This window comes from Polyodon spathula, chromosome 29 (genome assembly GCF_017654505.1).
Source record: "Polyodon spathula isolate WHYD16114869_AA chromosome 29, ASM1765450v1, whole genome shotgun sequence".
NCBI lineage: Eukaryota > Metazoa > Chordata > Actinopteri > Acipenseriformes > Polyodontidae > Polyodon > Polyodon spathula.
The window spans coordinates 5,790,458-5,813,842 of NC_054562.1; the positions used below are offsets into that span (position 1 = coordinate 5,790,458).

At 42.5% G+C, this 23,385-nt stretch overlaps 2 protein-coding genes across 2 annotated transcripts; both read left to right on the forward strand.

Annotated features, from left to right (window-relative positions):
• The first annotated feature begins 350 nt into the window (after positions 1-350).
• LOC121302174 (serine/threonine-protein kinase pim-2-like) lies at positions 351-4,377 on the forward strand. The gene is given in 5 exon segments (XM_041231991.1): positions 351-423; positions 718-1,005; positions 1,097-1,400; positions 1,403-1,474; positions 4,172-4,377. Coding segments are annotated over 4 exon segments (606 nt in total). The 5' UTR covers positions 351-423; positions 718-981.
• Positions 4,378-15,559: 11,182 nt separating this feature from the next.
• On the forward strand, positions 15,560-20,759 carry LOC121302089 (neurofilament light polypeptide-like). Its single transcript, XM_041231910.1, has 4 exons — positions 15,560-16,633; positions 17,722-17,846; positions 19,686-19,954; positions 20,220-20,759. Exons 1-4 carry the CDS (start codon positions 15,590-15,592, stop codon positions 20,363-20,365), a joined length of 1,584 nt encoding a protein of 527 aa, XP_041087844.1. The 5' UTR covers positions 15,560-15,589; the 3' UTR covers positions 20,366-20,759.
• Positions 20,760-23,385: the final 2,626 nt, after the last annotated feature.

A 23,385-nucleotide genomic window follows, 5' to 3' on the forward strand; every position in this document is an offset into this window, starting at 1 on the left:
TGCCGCAGGAGAGGAAAGAGAGGAAGAGGAAAGTGATGTTCTCGAAGTCGATCAAATCGACGAACGAGGAGACCAAGAAGAGAATGGTCTCAACGACTCTGCCTGCCTGGGCTCTCATCAAGAAGAAGGGAGACCTTTTCAAGCAGGGACCCTCGAGGAAGTGGGGCTGGGTGGAGGAGCTGGAGAAACACAGCCTCCACAGGATGGGGGACTCGCAGCCCGGACCCTCGAATCGGGGCCTGACAGAGAGCTTCCTGGTCCTCCGCTCTCGGCAAATCTTTCGGGAACCCACAGTACCATTGAAATCTTCCCCTTCCAGCAAGGATGACCAAGACTACAACACTGCTGACTGCAAACCCATAGCTTTCCCCACTTCTCACTGCAAGCCACGGGCCCAGGGTTCGAGAAGCAGGGCCTCTCGAGGTGAGAGAATCTAGACTGTCCGCAGCTGCAGAAGCAGTTTGTTTATTGTTCCTCTGCATTAAACAGTCTTATTCCAAAATCCAAATGCCATATTTGTTATTAAATATAGTACCAGGGGCATTTTTCGTGTTCAAAGTTGAGGCATTGCCATGGCAGTCACTGATGTCAGAATGCCAAAATAAATGAATTAATGTGTCATTGTGACATCATGTTGCATCAAGTTACTCTTAATTGCTGTTATGAACCATATCTTTTTTTTAAATGCATTTTAATGCCTTCTTTGTATTTGAATAGGAAAGATGGAGCCCTTCAATAACTTGTATTCAATGGGCTCCATTCTGGGGATTGGAGGCTATGGGTGGATGTTGGAAGGACACCGCCAGTCTGATGGTCTGCCGATGTGTAGAGTCCAATTCAGGAGGGCAGCTTCACTTTCAGCCAGCCTGTCATCTTTGAATTCATTAAGTTTATTTGATCATTTCTAAAGTTAATGACAATGCCTCTAATTGAACTCTTTTGCTTTCTGTCCAGGTGGCGATAAAATTCATTCCCAGGGAGATGGTGAACGACTGGGTGGAAATAGTGAGTTCATGTTACAGAATTGGTTTGAAAGTATCTCTAGTTGTCCTCTCCGCAATGCATTAAGCACCTGCTCCCCCACCCTGTCTCTTAGCCCCAGGAGGAGGGGAGGCTGCCCCTGGAAGTTGCCCTGCTGAAGCTCGTTGGTAGAGCTCCGGGAGATCCCAGGATCATTAAGCTCCTGGAGTGGTTCGAGCGCCCCGAGGTGATCCTGCTGGTCCTGGAGCGGCCGCATCCCTGCAGTGACCTCTTTGACTTTGCGCATTCCCAGGGAGGCCTTCTCAAGGAGCACACAGCCCGCAATCTGATGCACCAGCTGGTGGGGGCGCTAGACCACTGCCACAGACGAGGGGTGCTGCACAGGGACGTGAAGCCCGAGAACATCCTGGTGAAGACTGACACGAGTCCCTGAAACTCATCGACTTCGGCTGCGGGGATCTGATCCAGGACTCAGTCTATACAGAGTTCGCTGGTGAGGCCCACAACAATTACAGCCCCCTGCTTCACAGCTATGGAACAATTTATTGTTAGATAATATGAACCCCGAAATATATTATTCTTTAAATAACAAACTTGAGAATTTTAAAAACACGGTATAAGGCGTAAACAAGGCGCTGACATTCATGAATATCCCCTGTTGCTATCTTCATATTTCTACTATATTTATATTAAATTAATTGCAATGTGTTCAAGGGTTGACCAATATGAATTGAACTGACCGTAATATTAAAATGTTCTTTTTTATTAATGCATTTTGTTAATATATAATGTATGTATTGTACTGTAAGGAAGCATATAGCTGCCATGTAGATCAAAAAATAAGAAGTACATTATTCATTTATTTTTACCTCTTTCACAAGATAATTACTACGTTATAATCAACGTTATAGCCAGTGGAATCAAGATGCCACAGAATAAGGTCCTGTATGCGCTGCGTCTCAATCTATTTCTACACCTAAACTGATATGATACGATAATAATATCAAGCAGCTGTCTAGTCTCATTCTATCTGACAGCAAACCCTTCTTCAATGCGTTTCAAGTGCATTCTGTATCTATGTAACTGCCCAGAGTGTTCAATTTCGTGCATTAAATACAGCCTAGCACGGCAGGGACCGGACGTGAAATCTGCCCAGCCTGACCTATTGCTTTAGTGTACGAGATTTGTTTTTGTTTATCTCTTATTTCGCTGTGTGAGCAGTTTTTTTTTTTGTTAAAACCTTTTATTTTATTGGTGTTTTTTGTTTAAATAAACAGCGCTGGCCTGACGTCACCACTACAGCCATCCCTGTCACAGTCCCACTGCATTTTAATAATAGCCTGACCTATTACTGTTGTGTGGTTAGAGCCAAGGTGCAGTGTGTCTACTAAGTAAGCAGTAAGTTCTTCTGAATTAGCAGTTCTAAAGCTCTGTGGGATGAAAATAATGTACAAAGCACAACTGCCTTGATCGTCAGTGGCCTCCTCACATACAATGCAAATAGAATCAGAGTCGTTCACTTTGCCATTTAAATGCTCTTGTGTGTCACTGTTAGGCACGGCTCCACTATTCTGGATTTTTTTATTAAAAAACTTTGTAATATTTCGTTGACCAGCCGTTGTATCATTATGTTCGCTACACAAAGGCTTCCACTAATTCAAACGTGCTGACATTACGTGTTTCCGTGCTCTGTGATTGTGACCTGCTCGCTTGGTAATTGTTTAGCCTGAACTTTTCTTGGATGAGCCAAAGACACATTGCAAGTTGAACAAAACAGAATCGCACCATCTGTGTGCAACGTCTCCTTCTCTTAGCTCTGAACGCGGTCTTCTGTTAAAATGAATTGAGCTTTTTTTTTATTTGTCAGCTGTCGGCATTTTTAAGGTTAATCGTACACTACAAGCTATTGTAAACAACCATTTTAAACTTCCCGCCTCTGACTTTCTCCACACGGTTAAAAGCGTTTCAGTTTAGAAAAGTTGAGATCTGAAGTTTAGTCCTCTCCACGTTAGTTATTCAAGGGATTTGAAGAAAGACATGATGGATTGTTCTTACACGATTCAATGTCCCACAAAGCAACAAAGCCACACACCAAATGGTTTCCTCTTCCTGTGTGCTTGCAATGATGTTTGTTTCCAGTAATGTAGAGCCGACTTGAGCAGAATAAAAAAGCAAGGAGATGTTTTCTTGTTGTCTCCAGCAGCTGTTGTTTGTTTCCGTGAAGATGAATTGTTGACAGTTGTTGCCTTGGCAGCAGTTCACGCCAATTGCGCACATTCAGATATTTCCATGAAGCTTACCCTTCTAAGAGACAGCTTTTCCTTAATACATTTTAATTTGCAGAGTGAGAGAGTGTTTTTCCATGCTGCAAGTGTTTTTATAAACATTGTAGATAGGCAGGGCATAGTTAAACCATCCATTCACAAAAGAGTTTTCATAGCATATTTCTCATATTTAGTTCAATGACTGGCTCTTTTGACTCGTTGTAACTTCATTACAAGTTCATTAGTTAAAATAGTCTTTTGTGAAATAACTTTTTTCCAAGTTATTAATTTTTACTTGATAATCAGATTTCTATTTTCCTGATGTGATTTCACGTCCTATATTTATCATTGTAATGAATGAATTGCAATTTAATTAAATTCCTGAATGATACATTTTTAATTTTCAGTGATTTTTATTCTCTATGTTTGTAAATTCATGAGTTCACAAAAGTATTGTTTTTATAACAATTAACTTTAATCTCCATTGAAGCCAATGTATTTTAATTAAAGACTAAACCATTATCGTCGACCAGAGGCCAGTATAACATTCTCTTAGCTGAACACTGTCGAATGAGATCTGGGGCTAGTTTTACAATTGGTTCTAAGTAGCAGGCTGCTAAATCCAATTGACTTCCATAAAAAATAAGGAACATAACACATTTATCCTTTAATGTTTGCTGAGCAGATTTCTACTAAACTTTATCATTCTATCTTAAAATACAGTATTTTGAAACAGGTAAAAATCAGATAGCTTGTGCACAAGCAGAGTGCTAGTGCAAGTGCTAGCAGTGCTTTGTGAAACTGGTCCCTGGTTTTGTTAAATCAAGGTAATAATACACTGAAGTTTATTCTGTATATCAGACTCAGCTTGTTGCTGTGCTCGTGCTCCTGTGTGAATGCTCTCTTAGCCCTGCCCTCTCTCCCAGGCACCCCTCAGTACGTCTCCCCTGAATGTGTGCTGCAGCAGCAGTACCATGCCTTTCCTGCCACCGTGTGGTCCCTGGGGGTCCTGCCGTTTGACCTGGTGTGTGGGCACCTCCCCTTCCGAAAGGACAAGGACATCATCCGCGGGGTCCTGAACTTCAACAAAGGCGTCTCTAAAGGTGAGTTCATTAGGGTGCTTCAGGTTTAGTTTTAAGGACCGCCTCTGTAATAGTGCCCCTTTGGTGGGAGCCTCTGATGTGATGCCTCACACTGCCTCCTGAATCCCTCACGGTCTCGCCTCCCTGCCAGTGTCGGAATCTGATTCGGCGCTGCCTGTCGCACTTCCCAGAGAGCCGTCCGAGCCTGGGGGAGATCCTCCTCCACCCCTGGATGAAGTGAGAGGCCTGGCTTGCAAGGTAAGGGGGCAGCTGTTTATTCCTAAGGGTGCCAGTGTCAGTACCTGACATAAGGAATAGCATTATAATCAACCATTCTAACATTGTGATGCTCTTGCGATGAGTGAAATGGCATCATCCTGTAAACCAGATGCTGCATCTTATGAGAACATTTTTTAATAACTCTTCCTTGTCTCTAGGAGTCCTTGCTGCTCAGTTGTCCTGGCAGGGAGGAGAGAGGCAGGGTGTGTGGAGCGGTGAGGTCGGCAGTGGGAATAGCTCGTGGGGATCCGGTACCAGTGATGGAACTCCCGAGAAACCCAGATCTGCTCACCCTTCACAGAGACAGAGACGGGGACGGGGACGGGGACGGGTTAAAGAGAGGGGGATACAATCGCAGCTATAAATTCTAAATACATAATCAGCTGTGCATCTTCACAAAAAAAGTGTGCAATCTGATTTTGTAGTCCTGTGTGTTCTCTCTTTTGTTGTATTCTAAGAAATATTTACATCATACAAACAAAATGCAGAGGGTTTGGAACCACCAGCTCCAATACCACTGCAGTGGAACAAAATGGTTATCATGGGGGTTAAACAGGTGCCCCCTCACAGATGTGGGTTAAATGGGCACCCCTGATCGAAGACCCAGAGTCAGAGGAGAAGCAGGAGACGAGGAGACCACAACCCCCACACCCCAACCCCCACCCCTGTGCTGTAACCCTTTTAGATCATGAGCCAAAACATAGAAAGCCCTTAGTTTTTGAGTTGGCTGCACCTCCCCCTCCCTCGTCAGACCAAGTTTTTTTGCTATCATTTTGTTCCTTAATCTGTCTAGATTCAATTCCTGCCTGTTGCCAAGCTGAATAATTGTCAGTTTAGATGTAAAACCAGTTTCCAGTAGCAGGGCTCCAGCATCTGTGTGGAGTGTTTCCAGTAGCAGGGCTCCAGCGACTCTAAGGTAGTCTGTCAGTTATTATGTGGGGAAAGAGTCCCTATGAAATTAAACCAATTAACCCCCCCCCCCCCCACCCCCCCCCCTTCGCTTTGTTTCAGAAATCCTTAGGAATCCTCAAACATACAGAGTTAGAAAGTGTATCGTGTTGTGTATATTAATGCAGTGTATTGATGTTTGCGCTCTGCTTATTTTAAAATTGTAATAGCAGAAAACAGTAGCTTTGCCTGTACTTCTTTGATCAAGCACAGTCAATAACAACACTGGTTCATGCTGATAGTCTGAAATGGTGTCAGCCTCTCTGTCTAATATCACAAAACATGTGAAACAATGGATTGTCCATCCAGATTGTTTAATTTCATTTTTAACTACTGCATGCTGGGAAAATATATGTTCTTAATGTTCTTAATGAACTTTTGCCATGACCCCTTTGTACTGTGCAGAGTTTCTATTGTTTATTTTAAGAGTTGCAATAATCTTTACTGTTCCTTCTTGGTAGTCACTGGTCTGATTGCCAAATGTGCTCTAGAAACCTTGTGCAGACTATTGCTGTTTTTAACAGGCCAGTGCACTCTGTGAAGGACTGGGACCCATGCAAAAGGGCTTTGTAAACAAGCAACAGAGCATGTGAGGGGAAACATTAAAGTCATCCTTAATCATCTGTGGCACTGCATTCTTGTGTCTAATGGCCTCAGGAGATAGGGGAAAATGAGATGTGTAGCCATCTGTAGTTGCCAAAGCTATCCCCTAGATGGCAGTGTATAATAATGTATGACCATTGCAACATATCACAGGGATTCAATTAAAATCCATGTGTAGTTTTGAAGAAATGTATCTTTTTGCAAACATTTCTTTTCATTTTGATACCTGGTACTGCACTAGCTTAAAGAAAACCTTGTGTTCAGATAGTCTTGTACTTTCACCGTCATTTCAGCTGGAGAGTGAAATTGTCCCCACCTGTTCAGGGCCCTCTTTTTGGTCAGTGACCAACCAGCTGCTTTCTCTAATGACTGACATGCTTTGCAACCAGTAAGATGCTTGACCTCAAAGGCACAGCTGAGGTAAAATGACCTAGGTAGTGCTTATAATACATTTCCTGGCAGGCAATGCAAGCAAACTGAAAGTTTCTTTTCCCTGGTGTAGTGCCAGATGTCTTGTTTTGTTTTTTTTTTTTTTTTTTTTTTTTTGCACGATCACGTGTTTCTTTCAAAACTGCATATTTGAGACCAATGTACCGCATGCCTTTGAATTTAAGACGCCACCCAAATTTCCCACCCTCAACTTCAGGAAAAAAAAAAAAAGTCAAATAGATGCATTTACAAAGATGTGTTTACTCCTGTAAGAAAACGATGCATGGAGCCAGTTTGCAGCCGTCTGCTGTCACACAGAGCATTGCAGGTATATGCTGCTTCTCATCTGCACTTGTGATGACTCACATGGTTTTCTCCCTTTTTGTGAACTGTGGTATTGCCTGGCGAGTAGAAAAATACAGAACTCGAACTGAGCCCAATAATGAAACGCTGAAATTCTCTTGGAATTCCTCAGGAAGCTAATGACGCTTTGTGACAGGGAGGACCCTGTCGCTGGTTCAGCTGTAGTAAACAGGAAGGCTTGCCTAGAGCGGAGCTGATCGGAGGTCCTGATTGGCTGGGGGGTGTGATCGGGAAGCCTACGCCTATTTAAGAACGCAGTGGCGCCAATTCGAGGCTCCTTACCATGGCCATAGCTACACAGGCAAAGGCTTACTTTGTTTACATCAAGGAGGAGAGGGTCCACTCCACAGGATCACTACTAGAGAACCCTTCAACTGCCAGTCAGGCACATTGCTGTTTGTGTTTTGTTTGTTGGCAATTTTAATACACTACGCTGGCCATTCTTTAGAAGAAAAAATTGATTTAAAAAGTGCGTCTTAAAATAGAAGTAGACAAATCCATGACAACTGGATATGCCATTATCCAGATATATCCACAGTGTATATGTGACATACTGAATGGACAGACGCTCCCTCTATGCCATGATCTGATACTCTTAATCATTTATGTTAAATAATGTTAATAGCAGATTTCATGACAAGACGTTTTCCAGTGTGATGTGCGTACATACAGAGTCCATCCCCTGCAGGGATAAGGGAGAATATTGTTGGTCCACTTCTATAATCAAGGATGAGTGAACTAGGCCTTTCAAGGATCCAAAACTATTGTATCTTTCCTTCACCTTGAGGTGATATGCTGCATGGATATTGATTTCAACTTAAAAGCCAGGCCAGTATGTAAAGGTATCTCTTAATGTGATTTCACAGCGACCCCAAAACAGCAGGGACGAGGAGTGTGGGGCTAATTTGATCTGGAGCGTGGACAGGGAGGAGGGGAAGGTGCTGACTCAGCTGGTGTGACTGTCCTTGAAGCTGCTGCAGAGTGGCTGGGACTGTAGCCAGGACTGGGAGGGATGGGGATCTGCAACACCAGCTATTACTTTATGTGACAGTGGAAGAAGAATGAAAAAAGAACAATAGCGTGTCTATGAAGGTGTATTGAATACACATAGAACCAAGAAAACATATAAAAAGACTACATACTGGTTTGGTTTCCATTTATCTACACACCATACTCCACACTGTTAAGGGGAAAACAGGTTTTATTGAGAAAAAGATTATATATTAAAAATACAAAACTGAAAGATCATAATTGGATAAGTCTCCACCCCCCTGAGTTAATACTTGGTGGAAGCACCTTTGGCAGCAATTACAGCTGTGAGTCTGTTGGGATAGGTCTCTACCAACTTTGCACACCTAGATTTGGCAATATTTGACCATTCTTCTTTACAAAACTGTTCAAGCTCTGTCAAGTTCCTTGGGGAGCGTTGATGGACAGCAATCTTCAAGTCATGCCACTAATCTTCGATTGGATGTAGGTTGGGGATCTGACAGGTTTTCCCAAAGGACTTTTCTGTACTTTGCTCCATTCATTTTCCCTTCTATCCTGACAAGTGCCCCGGTCCCTGCCAATGAGAAACATCCCCATAACATGATGCTGCCACCGCCATGCTTCACAGTTCTTTGGGTGATGCGCTGTGTTGGGTTTGCGCCAAACATAACGCTTTGCATTTAGGCCAAAAAGTTCAATTTTAGTTTTGTCGGATCACAAAACTTTTTGCCACATGGCTACAGAATCTCCTGAGTGTTTTTTTGCATACTTCAAATGGGATTCAAGGTGGGCTTTCTTGAGTAATGGCTTCCTTCTTGCCACCCTACCATACAGGTCAGATTTGTGGAGTGCTTGGGATATTGTTACCCACCGAGCCAGTGCCACTGTTCAGGACTCTTAATAATTACACACAATAATCTTAAAAATGTAAAGATCAAACCACCTGTCACACAGCTTTAACTACAGGGACATTGTGTGTACTGCACACGTTGCTACTCTGAAAATCCTTGATTCTGTCTCTGAATTTATGTTAGGCTATTAATGCACCTTTACAGCCACTAGGTGTCATTCTTTCTCCTTATAATGTCAACAACCAAATTATTATTATTTTTTTTTTTAGAATCTCCAATTATTTTACTCCCGATTTTCTCCTAATGTGGAATGCACAATTATTATTATTATTATTATTATTATTATTATTATTATTCCTTCGCTAAGCCGATTCCGCCCCCCCCCGGAATCCCCAGTAAAGACCGGCTGTCTCGCACAACCAGGATAGGAGCCTGCGATCTCTACTTGTGTGACTCACCCTGCGAGGTGCGCGGCACTGCTTTTACACTCCACTCTCAGCTCTGCAGCGCTGTCATTACCAGCACCTTAATAATAATGAGCGCTAGTCTACACACTGCACTCTCAGCTCTGCATTACCAGCACCTTAATAATAATGCTGTCATTACCAGCCACCCTTAATAATAATGAGCGCTAGTCTACACACTGCAGCTCTCAGCACTGTCATTACCAGCACCTTAATAATAATGAGCGCTAGTCTACACACTGCACTCTCAGCACTGTCATTACCAGCACCTTAATAATAATGAGCGCTAGTCTACACACTGCACTCTCAGCACTGTCATTACCAGCACCTTAATAATAATGAGCGCTAGTCTACACACTGCACTCTCAGCACTGTCATTACCAGCACCTTAATAATAATGAGCGCTAGTCTACACACTGCACTCTCAGCACTGTCATTACCAGCACCTTAATAATAATGAGCGCTAGTCTACACACTGCACTCTCAGCACTGTCATTACCAGCACCTTAATAATAATGAGCGCTAGTCTACACACTGCACTCTTGGCTCTCCAGCGCTGTCAATAACCTGCTTTTTAAAATGCTACAGAACACCCTGCATTGTTTACAGAGAAACGCATGCTCTGCCCATCATGGGTTATAAAACAGGGCAGTACATTTACTTGTAACATGTACCTGGGAGTGTTTCCCAGGAGAAAAATAAATCTCTTGTAGAGATTGCAGTGTATCCAGCTCACACCCCCTCACAGTGTATCCACTCATACTCCCTCACAGTGTATCCACTCACACCCCCTCACAGCGTATCCACTCACACCCCCTCACAGCGTATCCACTCACACCCCCTCACAGCGTATCCACTCACGCCACTCACACCCCCTCACAGTATCCACTCACACCCCCTCACAGTGTATCCACTCACACCCCCTCACAGTGTATCCACTCACACCCCCTCACAGTGTATCCACTCACACCCCCTCACAGCGTATCCACTCACACCCCCTCACAGTGTATCCACTCACACCCCCTCACAGCGTATCCACTCACACCCCCTCACAGCGTATCCACTCACACCCCCTCACAGTGTATCCACTCACACCCCCTCACAGTGTATCCACTCACCCCCTCCCCTCCCTGCATTTTCTAGAATACCATGGACTTGGTTGTAAATATTATTGTGGGATTATTGTGATACAAATAAAACACCATTGTAAATATCCCCCTTGCCTGGACTTCCTTTCCTTACCACATCACTCTCATCCTGACAGTATTATTTACATGTTTTGAGGACAGAGAAGCCAAGGATAAATATTGTTATATTAATAAATAAGGTTACAAATGTGCTACCCATATTTCATTGGTTGCATTTACCAACGTTTTAGTTACTTGCCTTGCTACAGTTTACCCTTATTCTCAGTTCTGTACCTGGTTTAACAGAATTGTGTCCTTTACCAGCCATCGTTTTTTGTCCTGCGTGTTTACTTGAGAGGATGCATGCAGCTGTTTATTTACCTAGGTACCTAGGTGGAGGCACCACCCTTTTTATCTTAATATTCTGATGCAGACTAGACAGAGGACTGAAGCTAGTTTCAATCCCTAGGCTCACAAGGACCTGGGGTCACCTTCCATTGGTAATACTGGGCGAGTCCAGCTAACTATTGGTCGACCTTAACAGCATTGATGTGTTACATAATGCATTTATACTTATGAGCTCTCTGAAAAAATGTGTCACTACCCTGCACCTGAATAACGAACACTACCCTAAATCACACCAATCCCTAATGTGCACTATTAGAATTGCTGCAATCTCAGATCTCCTATGCTGTTGCCCTACACTTTAATGAGCACTAAAGCAGAGCAAAAGACAAGAGAAAATATATATTTCTGAGCTGCATGATCCACGTAAATACCCCCCAGTTGAGCTGAGCTGGGAATAGTTTTGCGCAGTCTGTGCTCAGTATTCAGCAAATCACATTAATAAGGCTGGCTGGTATAATGAATAACTCATCTAGAGGGGGGTGAGGAGTGGCTCTTCTTCTATCTTAGCAGAACAGGGAAATTGCTGTTTGGGCAGGGTGCCAGGCTGGCTTAAAAAAGCTTTTAGTCTGTCTCTCCATTCATCAACTTGCAGGAAAGAGAGAGACAGAGAGAGAGAGAGAGAGAGAGAGAGAGAGAGAGAGAGAGAGAGAGAGAGAGAGAGAGAGAGAGAGAGAGAAACATGAAGTCAGCATGAATGCAGGGTGATGAGTCATCACACTGCGGCAGAACAAGGCTCTCTTTAAAACTAGACACCTCCCTGGAGTACCTTATAGTTTCAGAATTATATATAGTGTACTATACCGATTCACAGAACTGGGTTCACATTGTTTATTGCATATTTCATTTCTTCCAGTTCACAGAGCTAGTTGCACAAGTTTTAAAGTAACTGTAGCTAACAAAATAATTCATAAATCCTGTTTTGTGCTTCCATTAGCTACCTCAAATGTGCAGTTTTTAAGTAAACGCATGTTATAGCTAACAGATTTTTAATTTTAAAACATGGGGTGCTACGTTAGGTTAAAAAGAAAGGTTTTGCTTTCCATGCCTTATTCTCAGGAAATGTGTTACAGTTGCACTTCCTGGGTCAGGTCTTCACAGCAGTGTATTGTGGGTGAAAGCATGGGCTGAAAGCTTGTCACTCAATAGGGGAATGACAAGGATAGAAGCTGCTGAAGGGGTGGGGACAGTTTCACTCTTCAGGTGAAGTGACTATGAAAGTGCCTCACTCTGGAAGAATGGGCTGCTGTGACAGATACATAATGAACCTTGGTTGTAAATCTCCCTCCCGACCTGTGAGGGCGCTAAACAGCGAAAGTAGAGTCCTTTGGAAGGGCTGGCCTGACAGTTTTTTCGCCAGTCATGTGTTTCCAAACCAAACAAACAATATTCTGTATGCTTTAATAACAGGCAACATGAATTTACTAGAAATTCAGATGTTTTTGTTGTCTCTTGATCTGATTACAACTGCAGTATAGTTTTATTTGGATTACCATGATCTGACCGTTAGTGTAGATAAGACTCTGGTCATGAAAGCTAGTAACCAGACTCAATCCAATCCTTCACCCAACACTTTGCTGAATAGCTATTCTAACATTACAATTGAGACCTGCCTAGCTCCTAAAACACAAAATCAAGACAAATTATAGCACTGTGAATGGCTCATACAAAATTGTCAGTTTAAAATAAAAACACAATCTTCTTTGGGATGATATTGCACGTCTGCTCTTTTTTCTAGGAGTGAGGAAGAGTTTTTTTTTTTTAATCTAGTTTTAATTCATCAAAAATGCTGAGTTGTTTGCTATCAAAATGCATGGAATGCTATCAGACAGGGAATCTGCAGGTTTTGAAAATCCAAAGTGTGATACCGAATCTGCAGTGGGAGTATAGCCCTGCTCAACTTTATACTGACAGCAGGAGATTAAAGGCTCAGTGTGATAAATAAAAAACAAGCAAAATACAGAACATACCCTGTTCTGTAATACCTTGAAACAGAACAGTGCCCTTTACTGTCAGATAAGGAACAGTTCTGTAAAATAAGGAACAGTTGGCAACCCAGCCTTAGAAAGGCAGACAGGCAGTGCCAGGCCAAGGAAGGGTTAACAAGACTCGCTAAAGCAATCCGGGACACATCTGAAACAATATTATTGCCCACTGAAAAGGTCATTTGTTGGAAGGAATTCTGGACAGAGTTTGTCATTGATTTTTCTTGATAAAACAATTGCAATGAAATAAAGGATTACTGTTTACACTCTTGTTATTGAACACACAAAACAAAAAACCAGTCAAGCCCCTCCTAATATTCTTTGGTCCATGTCAAATACACTCAATTCCTTTAACATCATAACTCATTCCTTTCCTCCCTGGAGTCAGTCTGGTTGCTCTTTGATGAACTCTCTCAAGGGCCACACTGTGATATACAACCTGATTATAATCTCCTTTGATTTGTGCTCTACACTTTTGACTATATAATCAAGCATTCTGTTTCAAAGCATCACATATGTACTTGGAGTGAGGTGGCTCAATTTCAGAATGACATTATGGCTGGTATTATTGCAGGCTCTCCTTATGGTCCACAGGAACTACCATCACCCTCCAGAAGGCATCAAATATGATTAAGAGCTGACACCCCTCCAATCAAGGACCCCCATCCCAGCTCTGTGATGTCACAGAGACCCATCTGGATGCCTCTTTGCTTTATGACCATGAGGTCTGGCATCCTGTATACAATTTAGACAGGAGGAGAGGTCATTTTAAGAATGGCCACTTTGTCTTCATTAGTGTAATTGGACAAAGGTTTGGGGGGGGGGGGGGAGTGGGGGGGTGGTCATATTTCAGAATTTTCTTTAAAAGCCCCAGATGGCTTTCATCTAATCTCTTGATCAATGAGAAGGCTGGAAGTGACCACCTGCTCTCAATAGTGACTGTGCCTTGTTAGGAGGAACAGCTCACAGTGTCTGACTGTAATTGATATTAACAATGCTGTTCACTTGACAGGATGGATTCCATTTCTAAATAGACAGAACCCAAATCCAATAGCTGCTACAATTAAAAGGAAGCTTTCTTCTTTAGACTCATAAAGCATTCATTCAAGTTCCATGCTTACATATGTGTATTCAAATGGCATTTACTTAGAATAGTCTATTTTATCTCTTGCATTCATTTACTGTAAAATAAAGCATGTTAGTACATGCATACATCAGTAGAAACTACAGTTTATAGCTTTCTTATTTACTGGTTCCATCTGACCGCTATAAGATATTAAGACTCGCTATGTCTCCTGTAAGATGTCAAGACTGACTGTGTCTCTTGTAAGGCATTATTTAATGAATGAAGTCCAGATTTCAAATTATTTCAATTTACGAGGAAGAAAAAAACATCACTGAATTCTGGAAACTAACACAACAAAGAAAAAGCCGCATTCCTTATATAATAGAAAATGATTCACTTTGGCTTACTGATAATTTTGCAAAGTAATGCCTTGTGTAAAAGTTGAATAAAATGTGCACATTTTTCAGTTTATCGTGCTTTAATAAAATAACTTATTGCAAAGCATCTCCTGCATATTATGTAACACAATCTAATGTATCTTATGTTGAGCACTACTTTTTTTAAAAGCTTAGCAAAGTGTTATAAAGCACAGGGAAAAGCATGGGAAAACTGGAATATTACCATGCAGAGTTACTGCAGTAAACTTTTATAAGGGTGTTTACTGTATCAGAGATTCATCATTGATTGTTTAATGTATTAAATGATCAATAACATGAATGCATCAAATGAATGCAAACATGACACAGAATGTGAAGAGACCTCATTGTCTGAAAGAAGAGCTGAGCTGACAGCAGCACTTACTAGAATGCTAACCAAGGCTGAAATTTCCTGCCGCTTACTAGCATAAGCAAAATTATCACTGGTCCCCTTTTTCTTGAATATCTTTGCATTCTTTGATTAAAAGGGGTAGAGACTGGGTGTCTGCATTCATGGTTATAGAGCTTTTAACCACATCTCAGTTACAGGGGACAGAATCCATAATGGCCGTGTGTCACACAACCCTGCCCGTTACACTCTACACCCTCGAGGTCCAAAGTGTTTCTTTCTTGTTTTGTATTTTTTATATTCTATTTTCCATTACAATCTGTGCTACATTTAGATTGTTTGAACAATATGGTAAACTATGATAAATACAAAGTATAGCCGTGGGAAAAGAATGGCAGAACTGCAAAGTGATTGTGCAAATTTACAGAAATGTGTAGAAAAATGTGCTCAGATAATTGAAGAAAAATAAAAGGCATGTGTGTTAAATAAACAAATTAGCAATCCATTTACATTCAACAGACCTTTGCCATGCTAATAAATAATAATAATAATAATAATAATAATAATAATAATAATAATAATAATAATAATAATAATAATAATAAAAAAACAAAAATGAAAATACATTTTATTTGCAGGTTCCTTTTTGTAGTGGGAAAGTACTTCTATTCCAGTTTCCAGGCTGATTGCTCGATGCATAATGCTATTCTAAAAACAGCAGGAGAGCTGTTACAGATAAACAAAGAAATGCAAAATGAATGTGTGTTTAAAATCTTCAGCATCTTTCATCTCCCTGCAAAGAGGAGAACAATGAATAAGCACATTTCTTCAGTCTTGTGCCTTCTCTCCCTCTCTCTTCTTTGCAAGCTAAGGCTTGGCATGGACGGCTATTGATCGAGCTGTCAGAAAGTGGCTGCGTCAGAGCTCTGCTCCTGCTATAAATACCAGCACACAGCCAGGCATCTGCATAGCTCACTCACCCTCACCATGAGTTCAATCATCTACGATCCCTACTTCTCTTCATACAAACGGCGATATGTGGAAACAAGTCCCCGGGTCCACATCTCTGGAGTGCGCAGCACCTATGGGGGCCCCCGATCTATCTACTCCAGCTACTCAGCCCCAATCACCTCAGTGTCGGTCAGACGCTCCTATGGCACCTCAGCTTCAGCCTCCTCTCTCGTGCCAGCCTTGGATTTCGACCTGAGCCAGGCTACTCAGGTGAGCAATGAGTTCAAGACCGTCCGAACCCAGGAGAAAGCCCAGCTGCAAGAACTGAATGACCGCTTTGCCAGCTTCATCGACAGAGTGCACGAGCTGGAGCAGCAGAACAAGGTGCTGGAGGCAGAGCTGCTGCTGCTGAGGCAGAAACATGTGGAGCCATCCCGTCTGAAAGCCCTTTATGAGCAGGAGATCAGGGACCTCCGCATGTCCGTGGATGACGCCAAAAACGAGAAACAGGCCATGCACAATGAACGGGAGAACATGGAAGACATGCTGAGGACCCTCCAGAGCCGCTATGAGGAAGAGGTGCTCACACGAGAGGAGACTGAGGGGAGGCTGGTGGAGGTGAGGAAGAGTGCTGATGAGGCTGCCTTATCCCGCACCGAGCTGGAGAAGCGCATCGAATCCTTGATTGATGAGATTGCTTTCCTCAAGAAGATCCATGAGGAGGAGATCGCTGAGCTCCAAGCCCAGATCCAGTATGCTCAGACCTCCATCGAGATGGACGTCACCAAGCCTGACCTCTCGGCCGCCTTGAGGGACATCCGGGTGCAGTACGAGAAACTGGCAGCCAAGAACATGCAATCTGCCGAAGACTGGTTCAAGAGCAAGTTCACCACGCTGACCGAGAGTGCGTCCAAAAACAGCGATGCCATACACATGGCCAAGAACGAGATGGGCGAGTATCGTCGCCAGATCAAGTCCAGGACCCTTGAGATCGAAGCCTGCCGCAGCATTAACGAGGCCATGGAGAATCAACTGCAAGACCTGGAGGAGAAACAGACTAGAGAGATTGCAGCCATGCAGGTAAGCAATACAATATCTGAGCCACTGCTGCTTGTGCATAAGAGAATACAAGGTGAATGGTGCATAGATTTTGTAAGAGAATGCAAGGTGAATGGTGCAGAGAGACTGTAAGTAAATATCAAGGTGAATGGTGCAGAGATGCTGTGAGAGAATAGCAATTAAATGACAAGGTGGAGACTGCCGCAGAGTGCAGGCTGCGGAATGCATATCCACCTAAAAAGGGCTATAATGATGAGGGTATATAACAGAAAGCTTATTCATAACTCTGAAGCACTCAATCATTTGGGGTTAAAACAGAAAGACAAATGATCTTTTACAGACTTGTATTCTTAGGGTTGTCTTCACAGATCCTGATTAGCACTGTTCTTGTACTTTCATTTGGTAAGTCTGTGAAACCAGACATTAGTCTTTTATATTTTTATGTTACATGACAGACAGTGAGACAGACAGTAAATCTGGAGGTAATATAAAACGATAGATTAAACAATGAATTAAATCAGAATAAAACACAGTTCATGCAAGATGTTGCAACAATTTATGAGATTTATTCAACTGTACCAATGCTGTAAACGCCACTGTAGAATACAGAATGACTGCTGCATTTTACAATAAAGGAAGCAGGTTTTATAAGCTGTAGATATCTTTACACAGATTTAAAACCAACATTACCATTGCCAGCTCTGACCAATGTTACTGTCTGTATTTTATAACTGATCTCTGCACTGGTTAACCCTTTCCCAAACTGAAGCTATCACTAGCCATATGAAATAAATAAGAGCTTTTAACTGAAGACAGTGTGATAGATTCTAATATCATGGGTGAAGTTCTCAGGCATTATAGAGACACTAAGTTAACCGGGAAGAGTTAATGGTATTGAAGGTGTGATGGAGCGTTGAGGCTATGGGCTCCTGTACAGGGACCCCATTGCAGACTCATCAAAACTCTACAGCAGAACTAGGCTGAGATTCATTCAAATAGCATGGCTTTTTTTTTTTTTTTTTTTTTTTGACTGGACTACATCATTTTTTTTGTGACGCTGTAAAACATGTCTTGGAGTTGCAGACCACGTGCATACTTTTCCTCGACAGGACACAATCAGCCAGTTGGAAAACGAACTGAGAAACACAAAGAATGAGATGGCTCATTATCTCAAGGAATACCAGGACCTGCTCAACGTAAAGATGGCCCTGGAAATCGAAATTGCAGCATACAGGTAATGAGGACCAGTCCGCTTCTTTATGTGTCAGCTTGCAGGACCCCAGTTACAGTGTAGCACAGTGAATTACATTGGATTGCTTCTGCAATGGCCACGGGCTACAAAAATGAATGCAATTCATGGATCTGTTCCCACATTGAGGCTTCTCGTGCTCTATCATGAAAGTTAATAGAGCAACCCTTTCAGAAGTAATGCTACCCATTTAATGTGACGTTAACAATGTACTGATTTTCATCTATTAGCTGAATAGCATTTCATACTGTACAAGCAGCATATACACACTGTACTTTATTATATTATATTACATGTTTGACCTTTTCTACATTTAAAAGTGTACATTGTGCATATAAATATAGATTTATATATAAATGGCATGCCATCGTGTATAAGGGCTATGGGTTCAGGGTTTTACCTGAATCAGCTCAATTACTTTACTGAGGAAATAAAGTTACAATGTTACCTGCAAGCACGCAAATACATTAAGAAACTGTAAACCAATTCCATTGGAAAAACTGACAACTTCATCAAATCTTCTTACTGAAAGGAAAACACCAATCACCATTCTGAAATATAACCCTAACCCCCAAATTTAACACAGACCCATTACTCACAAACCCCTAAATGATTAGATTATTTATTTCTGCTTTGGGGACTTTATTAGGAGTGTTTTCACTTTATGCAAAAATTATAATAATGATGTCAATGCTTTCAAAGACAGTTTTCAATGCAGTGGTATTGCTGGTTGTCTGGTGAGACTGTAAGAATGGGTGCATTAGAACATAACTCCAGCATCTACATCCATACATTATCTTGAGTCATTTAAAGGGGGGGGGGGGGCTGCTGGTGGGTCAATATGACTTTTAAGACTAATGAAGACTGCAGCCTTGGATTTTAATTGAATTGAAGTCCTGGACTCTCATTAACAATAGGGACTGCAGTGTATGCCAGCAGAGAAGTTGGAGGCTTTCTTTTCTAATTAGAGGGCATTTATTTCTATAGATTGCAAGTCTCTACCTATTACTGTTAATTAGTTTTATAAGTATAGATTGTGTGTGATCCCCCTAATTAAATACTGCAAGTGCCTAGAAAGATAAAACAACCTGATATTTAAACTCACTCAGCTTGTATAGGTATTTATATTGCAAATACAAATTAGTCAAATGGGATATAGACCACAGCCAGCCACGCAATAACTGAAGAGCACGTCAGGACTTTTTATGTACGTCCTGCATTAGTTAGCTGAAGATGTGTAGCAGATAGAAAATGCACGGTTAATGGTTTGTGAATATTCTCCAGTGTTACAATGTATTGCTTGATATATAGAAGCTGAACATGACTATTTACAGAGAAACCAGAGCTTGCATAAAATGAATACATAAATACATAAAAAAGAAGAAATTATAGAGGCCAGTCGTGCCAGAACAGGGTCAGCCAGAGCAGCAGAGACTGAACTCCACGCCTCTACCCTCGCTGGGCTCGCCCCATTCAGCCTGGCTGTGTCCCTTCTAAATGAAGAATATCCCTAACAGAGCCATAGCCATATGCAAAGCTGCAAGATTGACTTCGAGAGTTCTAGAGCAAGCAGAGTTCTACACTGAGTCAAAGAAAGATTAACCAACGAGTCAACATCATTAAGTAAAAACTAGCAAGCTTCAGCTGCTAACTGTGAATCAGTCAATTTAGACAACTATCAAACCCCCTCTCTCTCCCTACCACTTCCACCTTCTCTACTGCACTCCCTCTACCTCCTCCCCTTCTCTCTTTACCCCCTCACTTCCCTTCTCCCTTTCTCCCTTACCCCCTACCCCTCTCTCCCCCTCTCTCCGTCTCTTCCAGGAAGCTGTTGGAAGGGGAGGAGACTCGCTTCAGTGTGGGTGGGATGCTCAGCAGTCTGTCTCAGAGCGCTGCTCCGGTGTTCAGTCGCTCCGTGTACTCCATGCAGAGCAGCAGCCCCTACCTGATGAGCAGCCGCTTGCTGGGCTCCGCCTACTCCTCCAGCCGTGCCCAGGAAGTTGAGGAGACCATCGAGGCCAGCAAGGCAGAAGAGTCCAGGGAGGAACCCCCTGAGGAAGAAGGGGAAGAGGAGGCTGAGGGCGAGGAGGAAGGTAGGGTGCCGAGCAGGCCCAAACTCCCCCCACTCACTCAGATTGTGATAGAGTAAAAAAAAAGTCACTCTAAGAAAAAGTAAAATGTAGATTTAAAATATTAAAAAACAAAATAAAAACAACGTGCTAGATAATTAGAAGTTATTTATTCGTCATGAGCACATTTAATATTGTTTCTTTGTGTAAGTCCCTCCATTTAATATTGTTTATTTTTGGTTTGGTAACATATTTAAATCCGTACAAAATGTAATTTGTGCTTCTCAAGGTGGTGATGAAGAGGGGGGGGATGCCGAGGAGGAAGGCGGAGAGGCTGAAGCTGGAGATGAGGAAGAAGGGGATGCAGAGGGTGGTGAGGAAGAGGAGGATGGGAAGAATGTAGAGGAGAAAGAGGAGAGTAAAGAGAAGAAGTAACGCCCCGAGAAACCATCCAGAAACCAAGGAAGAAATGTCACCAAATAAACAGATACTCTGTTTCAAACTCTGTATTCCTGTCAGAGGTGGCACTGTGTTTTCTCTTTGCAAAATGAGTATATATAAATAAAATGCCCCCAATGCTTGAGGAGATCCCTGCTGAATCGCTATAAAAGAATACGCATGGTTACCTGTGTGTGTGTGTGAGTGGGTACAAGCTCTCATCAGTCTGCATAACTCAATATGTGCATAAAAAAGGATTTACTGTACTGTACTGTATGTATCACTCCAAACTATACACCAAATGCACACAGTGTGCAAGGATATTCACTACAGTGAAAAAGAATGTTCTTGGTTCCTGCAGTCAGATACCAATAAAGACTGAAAAACTGCAGTTTAGATTTGTTCTTCTTCTTTATTATGATTATTAATGAAAGACCACTGCATTACCTTCCACACTTCATCCCAGTACTTTCTCTAACCACTGAGCTGCTGAAACCCACTGCCTTCCACACTGCATCCCAGCACTTTCTCTACACTGAGCTAATCAAACCCACTGCCTTCCACACTGCATCTCAGCACTTTCTCTACACTGAGCTAATCAAACCCACTGCCTTCCACACTGCAGCCCAGCACTTTCTCTACACTGAGCTAATCAAACCCACTGCCTTCCACACTGCATCCCAGCACTCTAACCACTGAGCTAATCAAACCCACTGCCTTCCACACTGCATCCCAGCACTTTCTCTACACTGAGCTAATCAAACCCACTGCCTTCCACACTGCAGCCCAGCACTTTCTCTACACTGAGCTAATCAAACCCACTGCCTTCCACACTGCAGCCCAGCACTTTCTCTACACTGAGCTAATCAAACCCACTGCCTTCCACACTGCAGCCCAGCACTTTCTCTACACTGAGCTAATCAAACCCACTGCCTTCCACACTGCAGCCCAGCACTTTCTCTACACTGAGCTAATCAAACCCACTGCCTTCCACACTGCATCCCAGCACTTTCTCTACACTGAGCTAATCAAACCCACTGCCTTCCACACTGCACTGCACTTTCTCTAACACTGAGCTACTCAAACCCACTGCCTTCCACACTGCAGCCCAGCACTTTCTCTACACTGAGCTAATCAAACCCACTGCCTTCCACACTGCAGCCCAGCACTTTCTCTAACCACTGAGCTACTCAAACCCACTGCCTTCCACACTGCATCTCAGCACTTTCTCTACACTGAGCTAATCAAACCCACTGCCTTCCACACTGCAGCCCAGCGCTTTCTCTAACCACTGAGCTACTCAAACCCACTGCCTTCCACACTGCAGCCCAGCACTTTCTCTAACCACTGAGCTACTCAAACACACTGCCTTCCACACTGCAGCCCAGCACTTTCTCTACACTGAGCTAATCAAACCCACTGCCTTCCACACTGCAGCCCAGCACTTTCTCTACACTGAGCTAATCAAACCCACTGCCTTCCACACTGCAGCCCAGCGCTTTCTCTAACCACTGAGCTACTCAAACCCACTGCCTTCCACACTGCAGCCCAGCACTTTCTCTAACCACTGAGCTACTCAAACCCACTGCCTTCCACACTGCAGCCCAGCACTTTCTCTAACCACTGAGCTACTCAAACCCACTGCCTTCCACACTGCAGCCCAACGCTTTCTCTAACCACTGAGCTACTCAAACCCACTGCCATACACCCAGCAGCCCAGTTCTTTCCCTAACCACTGAGCTACTCAAAACCACAACACATTGCGGACCAGCACTCTAACCACTGAACTACTCAAGCCCAAAATATTTATAGTTCTTTATTTATAAAAAGTAACTGGCAGTAAAAAAAAGTAATATAACTCACCGTATAACGGAAGACTATATTTATATTATTGATTTATCACTATCATTAATCAGTTCTTTCAATTTGATTCAGAGTACCCAATTGGTTCCTTTAATAATACAAACATTTTAAAAATATTACACTTACATAGCAGACTCCTAGTTTTAATCTCATGTGGGGTACTGGACAGCCTCAAAATGTATCGTCTTATTAAATAGAAAGATAGATAAAGAGCCACCTATGTAAGAAGATCCCATTCAGCAGGGAGCCTCCAATCTGAGTAACGCCCTGTCTGCTGTTTTTCTTGGTTGTGTTTGAAAGAGATGTTTCCTTCCCCACAAATAAGGCTGCAGTATTCTTTAAAAGTCTGACATGTTGCTCTGCCATTATTACAGAATGCCGGGCAGGCATCCCTCATTAATCAAAACTCATTGTGCTCCCCATGTTGCTAAACTATTCCATGCATGCTCCTGAAAAATGTAATTCTATAACAAATATAACATATCAGGACTTAAATGAATGAGGTCAGAATGTTACAGAAACTGAACTTATTCATCCGAGAACAATAAGAATAATGTGCGACTTGAACGAAGTCTTTAAAGTCATGAAAGGAGTTCTAACTAAGCAGTTATGAACAAGCGTTGAGATTAACCTGCTACTAGGACCCGGGCCAGCCCTCATAGCCACCTCTCATTCTCAAATGATCTTATATTCTTAAATAACTAAACAATGACCCTCTTTAGTACTTCCTCTGGTAAAGCTACTATCCAAAGGATGATCTCTCTCTTATGTGAGTCTCTCCCGATCTCCTGAATGGTTTCTTGCTCATACTGTGCTACAGTTGTATTCTACAGACAGGGAGCCCCGCTCTCCACTGTTCTGAAATGAAAGGCATGACTAATTTCATTTAGTAAAGTCAAACATGATGCTGCCCTTCCTGTAATTGCTCTCTCACTATTTATTTATTTATTTATTTTTGCATCGCATGACTGTTAATCTGGGATATTTCATTTCAATCAAGGGTTTCAAATGCATCTTATTAGTGGAAGAGTACAGTCCAGCCCAGTGTAGCACAAGCATTCAGTTACTGTAGATTGTAACATCTGAGTTACAAGTGAGCACTCAACCCTGCCCTGAACACCTCCTGTCTCCCATGCAGTCCGGGGCTGCCTTAG

Excerpts from the sequence above, each read along its gene's own strand:
- LOC121302089 (XM_041231910.1), top strand. The coding sequence starts at position 15,590 with ATGAGTTCAATCATCTACGATCCCTACTTCTCTTCATACAAACGGCGA. Across the intron at positions 16,634-17,721 it reads GAGAGATTGCAGCCATGCAG|GACACAATCAGCCAGTTGGA; the intron begins GTAAGCAATACA and ends TTTCCTCGACAG. Across the intron at positions 19,955-20,219 it reads GGCTGAGGGCGAGGAGGAAG|GTGGTGATGAAGAGGGGGGG; the intron begins GTAGGGTGCCGA and ends GTGCTTCTCAAG.